General features: G+C 44.0%; 1 protein-coding gene across 1 annotated transcript in view; it reads left to right on the top strand.

Annotated features, from left to right (window-relative positions):
• Window positions 1-1252: 1252 nt before the first annotated feature.
• The window catches only part of ZMYND8 (zinc finger MYND-type containing 8), a 58128-nt gene continuing 49364 nt past the window's right edge, over window positions 1253-10016 (top strand). Inside the window, exons 1-2 of the mRNA XM_065849962.2 lie at window positions 1253-1356; window positions 1930-2071. Of these exons, the coding sequence (XP_065706034.2) occupies window positions 2067-2071 (5 nt within the window). The 5' untranslated portion in view covers window positions 1253-1356; window positions 1930-2066. The remainder of the gene's footprint in view (window positions 1357-1929; window positions 2072-10016) is intronic.

Raw genomic sequence — 10016 nt, 5'->3', positions numbered from 1 at the left:
TAATTTTAAAAAAGAAATCAGGTATAGAACGTCCTTGCTTTTTACCAGGCTGCTTCAGACATACCTCTTACTCCATGTAACATGAACAAAGGAAAAATAATTGGGGGGGGGAACTGACAGACATGGTAAAATTTTCTTAGTATGGAATTTTGGTTTTGTAAAAACAAATGAATACACAGATAACTCAGATTTAGGCGGCCTTCTGAAGAGTCTGTACTGCAAATAATACAGAAATGTAGTAACTTCTGATTACAGAAACAGAAGTTCAAACCAATTCATCTGTTTTCATTGTTAAAGCTAAAAGAAGTGAAGTGAAATTTGGCAATGATTACTGGGTTAAGGTAGATCAAAAACGATCTTGTCATAAATATAGGTTTATTAACAAAAAATTATATAAAAAAATAACCTGGTAGTGACCATTGAAATGGAATGAAACATGCAGAAATGATGGGAAACGCGTCAAGAAAAGAGCAGCAATCTGACAGAAGAGGGTAAGAGGGGGGTTGCACGGTGGAAGCGGAGCTGGCAAAGAGCTCAGCAGAAAAGGCACAGGGACTATGGGAACTGAGGCAGGACAGAGGAAATGAAACTTGCTGCACTCGAAGCACAGGGACGGGAGCGCGTCCGGGCAGGGTGTCACGGAGTTAGGCCTCGGGGTAGAAAAAAAACAGGGACAAAACCCTAGAGGGAAAAAGGCAAAAAGCAGATGAAGGCGAGGCGGAGCTGCTCGGCAGGGAGGTCGAGGCGAACGGGACGGGTGCACCGGGGAAGCTCCGGAGCCAAGGGCGCCGGCTGCCCCACGGCAGGACCAGGTGCCGCGCGACTCGGCCACCCCCGGCCCCTCACCAACCCAGTACCGCAAACACGAGCCCCAGCAGAAGGCCCATCACCAGGTAGGGCGCCGTGGCCGCACGGCTCTGAACGACCAACTCCTCGCTTAACACCTGCGGGCTCTCGTTTCGCCTTCACCTCACGCACCGTAAACAGCGCGGGCTAGATAGGCCCACCCCTTTCGAGTTTCGGCCAGTCCAGCTTAAGAGTGCTTATGACTGACAGTCCTGGCAACTAATGGCGAGGCGGGCTGGAAGAGCGGTTTGTGAGAAGGCGGTGTTTTGTGGCAGTTGGGTACTTGCTCAGGGAGAGAGGGTCCGATTTGAGTGACACCGTCTTCTATCCAATCCCATGTGCGAGTGGGCGGGGCTTGGCTCGTGGCGGGGGCGGGCGGGGCGCTGAGGCGGTTCCAGGCGCTGAGGCGGCTCCAGCCGCAGCGTCTTCGCGGAGGGAGGTTGTTGAGTTCGATTCGATTCGATTCGGCCTCTGTGAGGTCGTGCTCGCCGCGGTTCCAGTGGCGGCCAGGTAGCTCTGTTTTCTTAATGCTTACGCGGCAGGTTGGTCGGTCTGCTCTCCTCATGAGTCCCAGGGCTGCGGCCCGTCTATGTGGTGAGAAGTGGCTCCTCACCCTCCTCTATAGCCTGAGCCGAGCTCCCTCACCTGCAGCTAGACAATAGCACAAAAGCTGTTGAGAAACTCCTTCCCCGCCCCCCCCCCCCCCGTTAAAATGCAGAGAAAGGGGATTCAGAGTGTTTTGAAGTCCTAGAAATGCAGACATTTGCCTGTCTGCTGGGTCTGGCTGGAATTCAGGGGGAAAACCATACCAATTAGTAGAAATAAAAAGTCAATGAATGAAAGATTGGAGGCTAGGGGGTAGCATGGAATCCCAAAGAACAGGATTGGAAAAGAAAATTAAAATTGGGTTCCATCTGGCAGCCAGGTGTCCCCCCTGCTCTCCTGAGCGGCCTCGGCTGCCCCAGTGAACAGAGGATCCCTCTGGATCCCATTGCCAATGGGATTTAATACTTAGCCTGCTACTAAGTGTTGTTCATTTGTCGATCTACTATCTAGAAAACAAAATGAAATTGTCTTTTACAGAGTTCTAGAAATCAACCAGAGATCTGCTTGACCGCACAGAAGTACCCAAGAATGGCTCCTTTATTTTGTGCTTCAGTTGAACAAGATTAGCTAATTCAGATTTTGAGTAAATTCAGAGAAAAGATCCAGCCATTGTCATGAGGTAAGTAAACCCAGTTTAAAAATCACAAGGCAAACACATTCAAATTGGCTTTGTGATTTCCTTTTGTGTGTTAAAAGACCATCCATGACTGGGATTTTTAATTTATTATTTTATTGGGCTTTGTATAAACTATTTCTCGACACCACTACCTCTGAAAAACAAAACAAAACAAAACCCTGTGTTAAGAACATACAGAGTAGTTTGTTTAATTGGGACAGGGAAAGTGAAACAAGTATGGATTTGTGCCTCTGCCCTGTAATTAAAATGCTCGATCAGAACAATACATCAAAAAACCTTTTACAATTAAACAGCAGTTGAAGTAATTTTACTGCAATATGTAATTGAATCATAATTGTAGATCTTCAACAAAGGCAGAAAAGGAACAGGTACTAGATTTTAGGTAGCATATCAGAGTGAAAAGCTATCTTGCTGTTTTGTGAAAAACAAAAGTAGAAATCCAGTTCAATGTCTGCATCTGGTAATCAAGGACTGGCTGTTATGTAATGATGTGTAATTTCTGTGGTGACTGATTGCAGTTTTTATTTAGAAACTATTGAGCAAATAAATATTCTGCTTGCAAAGCAGGTAGAACAACTTCTGCATACATTATAGGAGTAGCGCATTCTTAAGAGATCGTACGCTGAATACAATCTTCTACATCTCTATGGTTTCATGAAACCTTTTGTTTCATTCTGAGACTGATTCCTCCTTTCAGGCTTAGAATCTGATTGCAGCCAAATGCAGCTGATTTTTTTTGTCATGGCATGAAATGTTTTCTCGAAGGGAGGGAGGGGTAGTAAATCAGAAGTAGAATGATTGTTTTGGGGAATGGTTATTTAGAAGAGTCATGTTATAGTGTTAATATAAAACAATTTTCTGGTTTATTTTCTACTACCGCATTGACTGTACAGTTAAAAAGAGGTTGTGTTGGAATGAGCCTTAAAATCACAAGAAAACTGTGTGTTTCAGTAAAAGCTTTGAGTTAAAAATTGCTTGGCCCTGTGTAAGCACTGCTCAGCAATAACTAGAACCTCCCTAAACTATCAACACTGTTTCCAGCACAAATCCAAAACATAGCCCCATACTAGCTGCTATAAAGAAAATTAACGGCTGCAGCCAAAACTAGCATGTTCTTTACCTCTTATTCCATAGTGTTTACATCATGCTCAGGTCCCACAGAACCTAATACATCCTCATTACCCACAAACCCCCTTCCCATCCTTTCATACAGTACACAGATATCACCCCCTTAGTCTATGGACCACCCCGTGAAACATCTGTAAATGTCCATAGATGTCCACAAATGTCTACTGAGCTCTTTTAATCTGTGAATTTGGGCTTCGTCTGTTCTGGTGGTCACTCAGGAGAGGAGAGGCAATGTGTTTGATGAAGTTATTGCGCTCCCAAGCCCATTCAGGTTGGGTGACCCCTGTGCTTGTACTGCTTCTTGTTGTCCATTGGTTCAGGTGGTTCTGCTGTAGCAATTCCTATAACATGCAACTTAAAGCATGGGGCTGGTCCTGCTGTGTGCCGCAGGCACCCGTGTCCTTGAGCAGTAAAAGACTGACTCTTAATAGCTGAGGCCTGGAGTGCATGAGGAAGACCTACCCTTCTCATCCTCCTTGAACGTTTTTTGGGTCAGTCTGTCCACAGCTGAGACCCAAGCACGCATGGAGGGATGGAGACTATCTTCGTATTCTTGGAGTTGTCTGGCCAATTAATCTATCGTTGGTGCCTCCACGCCTGTCCGGCTCAGTATTGCCAGGGTGTGGGTGTATGATGTTGGTGCATTTTGTACAAAGTATGGCAATCCGTAGTCTTGATGTTGACACTAACCGATATATGGGTTTAAACACGCGCTTTGATTGCTTCTCTTCATGCTGCTACAGTAGAGAAGTATCTGTGTTCCTTGAGGAAAACGTTACCCTCAGATTTTTTATCATTATCGAGCAGGTCAGTTAAGTCTCTCTGCCAAAATCTCGACGTGAAAATAAATTTTGAATCCCATGGGAAAAACTGTTCTGAATAGTATTTTCTAGATAGGAGAGATTATTTGCCCACATATTTTTCCCAGTGTAATAACATACAAATGAACGCTAGGGGATGCTACATTTCTACCAAAGCTGGCGAACTATGTACAGGAAAAAACGCCCAATCTGTGAAATTATTGCCATTCCTTTGCACACAAAAAAGGAAATCAGCTTTTTGTCATTTGATGTAATAGGCATATTTTATTGGAATGTGTCTGAGTGAGTAGAAATAGATAATTTTAAAAATTTTTCTAAGCGTCTGTTGAAAATGTCATTATTCTGCATGTATAATTTAAAAAAAATATCATCTATCCTGTAAAAACATCAAGATCAAGAGCCTATTTCAATAGAATACATGCAAAAGTAGGTGAAGAACTGTTCAGATACACTATATACAAAGCTACAGAGTTGCTTAGTTTAGGGCTCCAATCTTAGAAACTGTTCTTTGACAACAAATACAGAACAGCTTGCAGGTTTGAAATTTGTGACAGGACAAGCCTGGTTGTTCTGCACTAGAACTTGTTTTTCCTGTAAATAGTTTACATTGTTTCCACGTGCTTATAAAATGTATACAAAATAGAAGTATTTAAATGTTGTACAGTTACGTACATGTAAACTGTTTCAATTTGAATGCACCATTTGTTCCATAATTTGCCTCTAAATTTTGAAGCTTATACTTCCTGTTTACCTCAGGCCAGCGAAAAATATTGTGCTTGCTGTTTGTTCATAGATCGTTAATTACCGCGGGGCAGAGTCCAGCTGAGGCCTGGATCCAGTGCAGTGCCTCAGGGATCAGTGCTGGGGCCGGTATCATTCAATATATCCATCAATGATTTGGACGAGGGAACAGAGTGACTGTCAGCAAGTTTGTTGGTGACACCAAGCTGGGAGGAGTGGTGACACTGGAAGCTGTGCTGCCATCAGAGACCTGGACAGGCTGGAGAGTTGGGCAGGGAACAATTTAATGAAACAGAACAAGGGCAAGTGCAGAGTCTTTAATCTGGGCAGGAACAACCCCAGGTTCCAGTGTAAGTTGGGGAATGACCTATTAGAGAGCAGTGGAGGGGAAAGGGACCTGGGGGTCCTGGGGACAGCAGGGTGACCATGAGCCAGCACTGGGCCCTTGTGACCAGGAAGCCAATGGTACCTGGGGTGGGTTAGAAGGGGGTGGTCAGTAGGTCAGAGAGGTTCTCCTGCCCCTCTGCTCTGCCCTGGGGAGACCACACCTGGAATATTGTGTCCAGTTGTGGCCCCTCAGTCCCAGAAGGACAGGGAACTGCTGGAGAGAGTCCAGCGCAGCCACCAAGATGCTGAAGGGAGTGGAGCATCTCCCGTGTGAGGAAAGGCTGAGGGAGCTGGGGCTCTGGAGCTGGAGAAGAGGAGACTGAGGGGGGACTCATTCATGGGGATCAATATGGAAAGGGGGAGTGTCAGGAGGATGGAGCCAGGCTCTTCTGGGTGACAGCCAGTGACAGGACAAGGGGCAATGGGTGCAAACTGGAACACGGGAGGTTCTACTCAAATATGAGAAGAAACTTCTTCATGGTGAGGGTGGCAGAGCCTGGCCCAGGCTGCCCAGGGAGGTTGTGGAGTCTTCTTCTCTGCAGCCATTCAAACCCGCCTGGACCCCTTCCTGTGGAACCTCAGCTGGGTGTTCCTGCTCCATGGGGGGATTGCACTGGATGAGCTTTCCAGGTCCCTTCCATTCCCTAACATTCTGTTCTTCTCTGTTTCGGTTTGAATATTGACTGTCACAGAGTAAAAAAGCAAACAAACCAAGTGCTAAAAGGTTCGTTTTGCTCACAGGAATGCAAAGAACTAATCCTACCCAAAGCACTGTAAATGAGTGAGAAGCACGGAGAAATCAAAACACAGAAAATCCAGGGAACTGGCCAATATTTTTATGTCATTTTCTTTCTGTCGCAGTGACTCTGGGAAAAAGTGAGATGTACAGTCTATTTGAACTGACCTGTCTGCCCCCACGTGTTGAAAGGGATGTTCTCCCCCCTCCATCTTTTGTGGCTGCAGGATCCAACTCCACCATTGATCTAGTTTTGTGATGATTGAGGTGACTGAACTGGCTCACTGAAGGTTTCTACAAATCACAAATCCAGTGCAATGGAAGAAGTGGGAATATGTGGCTGGATTGGTAATAAAGGTACCCCTTTCAGTGGCAGCAAAAGCTTATATAAAACTCAACCATCAATTAAATTCTAAGGCCTTATTTGGGAGCTGGACCTGAAGTATATGTGCAGACAGTGTCTCTGGCTTAATAAATTTGCAGTTTAGAAAGTATATTCTTTATTTTTGTTCATCTCTGTATCAGGTTTACAAGCATGGGACTAAAATAGTGGCCAAGGAGTTGATATTCCATATCCATTTTAGATTATTTTTGTGCAGTAAGTTGCAAGCATGTCTCTTGTCAGGTTTTATTTAGATCATAAAAAGTATTTTGATTTGCATCCTAAAGTTAGGATTGTTGGTATAGTTATTCCTTTTGTATTTCAAGTATTTTTCTGTCATCATACCAAGATGAAGAAAACTGCACTGCAAATCAGAATTATAACACCTAGCAATTTTTTGTTCCTCGAATCATGTTTTTCTTCTCTGTTGAAATGTCTGCACAGGGCCAATGTCCAGCACTGCTTGTTTTCCCAAAACATTCTCACATCCCTTGAATGAACAAGCAGTTATCTGAATCCACAGAAGAGATTAAAAATGTGCAAATTGCAGGACTGGAATCCGAGCTATTTTAAGAGAAATACAGCTGGGAGATTGAGAGAAAGAGGGTAAAACAAGGTTTGCAGTACTAGTTTTATCTTCTGTCTGTGAATGGAGGTTGCCTGGAGTTGCTTAAGAAATATTTGCAGAGTTCTTTTTCTTCCTCTGCAAAATACCTTGGTATTTCCTGAATTACTGATGATGCTCTGAAATGCAGAGTATCATCACAACTTGCTTTCAGTATGTATTGTAGAACCTGGGATGTTTTACTTGAACATGTCTTTAAAAGCCAGGATCAGGCAAGATTATTACACAAGAAGTCAGAATAATGCTTTATAGAAGGGTAAATTGACATTGGTGCTTGAGTTCTTTTTGGACCTACAGTAGCTTCAACACAGAAATATATTTATTTTGCCTACATTTTTGTTCTGTTGCTCCTCATGTGGTTGAAATGTTGCATACAACTTCACTTCTGAAACGCCTAAACTCTGACATCTGTCCACTGCACTGTCATATGAGGATATTGTGACTTTAAAAAAAAGTATTGAAGTTCATTTAATAAAAAAGCTTGCAGACTAGTCACATAGTTAAGACTTATTTGTGTAGTTAATGAACACACAATTGGATTTTATTATGTTATTGGCAAGTAGAACAAATACAGCATGAGTTCCGCTCATTCAGAATTGTGGTTTTTGATGCGGGTATAGATTTCTTTACAGTAAGCCTCCCTTTTGGAAACAACTTTACAGTAGCATTAGCTCAGGACGGTCCCCATATCTGTCAGCTGGTGAGGCAGGCTTAGTACACATGGTCTGTTAAATCCAGCAGTGCATGCAAAAGAATAATCTGTAAAGGTGATAAAATGAATTCAACAGTTTCCGCACATGTTAGGTGATGTGCATGAAATGTGTGCTAATTATGGACAAGCCTTTCACCTGGCTTCAGAAGACCAAGCCACAGCTGGAAAACATGTTGCTTCTTTTCAGAGACATTGTTATATTTCAAAGACTTGCTTTTTTCCTGCCCTTTCATAACGTTGAAGACACAAGGAGAGACCTACAGGATCATTTGGGCACGAACAAAACGTAGTTAATAACGCAGATCTAGTGGAATTATGGATGCAGTGCTTGATCATGTGGTTTCACAAACATTTCTTTTAGTGGTAGTGCTTGTTTAAATCATGGTGAGCTGCTCCCTCCTGCTGTCTCAGTCATGCCACCGCAATTGTTATTGCAGCAGTGTTGTCAACTGTTGTGCATTGGTGCCTTTCCTGGGTTACAGTTTTACAGTTAACACAGTAAATATTTGATTCTCTGATTCTGTACGGCTAGAAGTGTGACTGAGCTGTCTGCTGTGGCTGGAAGGAATAAGGAGATGCTTAAGCAAGTATATCTGATAAAGCAAAACAAAACAACCCCACACAACAAAAAAGCCAACAAAAAAAACCCCAAACTTGATGAAACTATGGGTTAAGCCTTTGTGAAAGTGATTGTACTGCACATTTGTGGTGGAAAAAGGAAGAAGGACTTCTACTGGTGAGAGGCAAACCACAAAAGTCACATGAATAGAGCAATTGGAATAGCAGATATGGAGGAGAAAGTTGTGAATATGCAGAGCTTTAAAGCGGAAGCCACGCTGCAGATTTAGTGTGTGGAGGGGCTAGAAAGAGGTTAAGTGAGAATGATGTCTAAATCTGCACTGGGTTGTGATAAGATATAAACCTAGGAGAGAGGAAAAATCACCATAATAACAGTGCGTTTGTAATTCCATCCTTTTACATTTGTTATGAGCGTTAGCTGGTAGAGTCTTCTGTGAAATAATCAGCTTTAATTAAAGCAAAATAAACCAAAAAACCCGCACAAACCAACCAACCAAAAACCACACAACAAAAATGCCATGTGCTTCATTACTGTTAACCAAGTGATTCCTGAATGTGAAAAATCAGAGAAGAAAATTAAACTATAGTAATAGGGCTAGAGTTTAGCATTACTCAGACCTAATTCTAAATAATTCTTCCCTAACAGTGACTTTCTTCTGTGTTCTTGGGAAGAACCTTGATGTCAGAATAAGTGTTCTTTGCAGGATGTCTCACACTCATCAATCCTTTGATGAAACAATACTTTTCCCAGGATTTCATACCCAGGTCTCATGCAGGGTATCTACATTCCCACAGCCACAGACCCTGCACGTGCAGCGAGATGGACTTAACTACCGTGTTATCACCAAGCAGACGTGATAAACCCACCTGGTACACAGGTGCATTTCAGCTGCATGGTGGGTGTGCTTTAGGTCTGATATGCAGTGTATCTGCATATGTCTCACAGCTGCTTTCCAGGTAACTGAAAAAGCTGTTCTAAGCTGTACATTACCAAAAAATTATTTATTTAAGAAGAATTTCTGGAATCCATGCCTGAGTCTCTCTGTTGGGAAACCTATGGAAAAAAAAAAACAGGCTGCATATTCTAGTGCAGTGCCTCAAGAGTCAGTGCTGGGGCCGGTATTATTCAATATATTCATCAATGATTTGGACGAGGGAACAGAGTGACTGTCAGCAAGTTTGCTGGTGACACCAGGCTGGGAGGAGTGGTGACACTGGAAGCTGTGCTGCCATCAGAGACCTGGACAGGCTGGAGAGCTGGGCAGGGAGAAATTGAATGAAATAGAACAAGGGCAAGTGTAGAGTCTTGAATTTGGGCAGGAACAACCCCAGGTTCCAGTGTAAGTTGGGGAATGACCTATTAGAGAGCAATGGAGGGGAAAGGGACCTGGGGGTCCAGGGGACAACAGGGTGACCATGAGCCAGCACTGGGCCCTTGTGACCAGGAAGGCCAATGGTACCTGGGGTGGGTTAGAAGGGGGTGGTCAGTAGGTCAGAGAGGTTCTCCTGCCCCTCTGCTCTGCCCTGGGGAGACCACACCTGGAATATTGTGTCCAGTTGTGGCCCCTCAGTCCCAGAAGGACAGGGAACTGCTGGAGAGAGTCCAGTGCAGGGCAACAAAGATGCTGGAGGGAGTGGAGCATCTCCCGTGTGAGGAAAGGCTGAGGGAGCTGGGGCTCTGGAGCTGGAGAAGAGGAGACTGAGGGGGGACTCATTCATGGGGATCAATATGGAAAGGGGGAGTGTCAGGAGGATGGAGCCAGGCTCTTCTGGGTGACAACCAGTGACAGGACAAGGGGCAATGGGTGCAAACTGG

The sequence above is a fragment of the Patagioenas fasciata genome, chromosome 16, assembly GCF_037038585.1.
Source record: "Patagioenas fasciata isolate bPatFas1 chromosome 16, bPatFas1.hap1, whole genome shotgun sequence".
Lineage (NCBI taxonomy): Eukaryota > Metazoa > Chordata > Aves > Columbiformes > Columbidae > Patagioenas > Patagioenas fasciata.
This window is presented reverse-complemented; position numbering and strand designations above follow the sequence as displayed.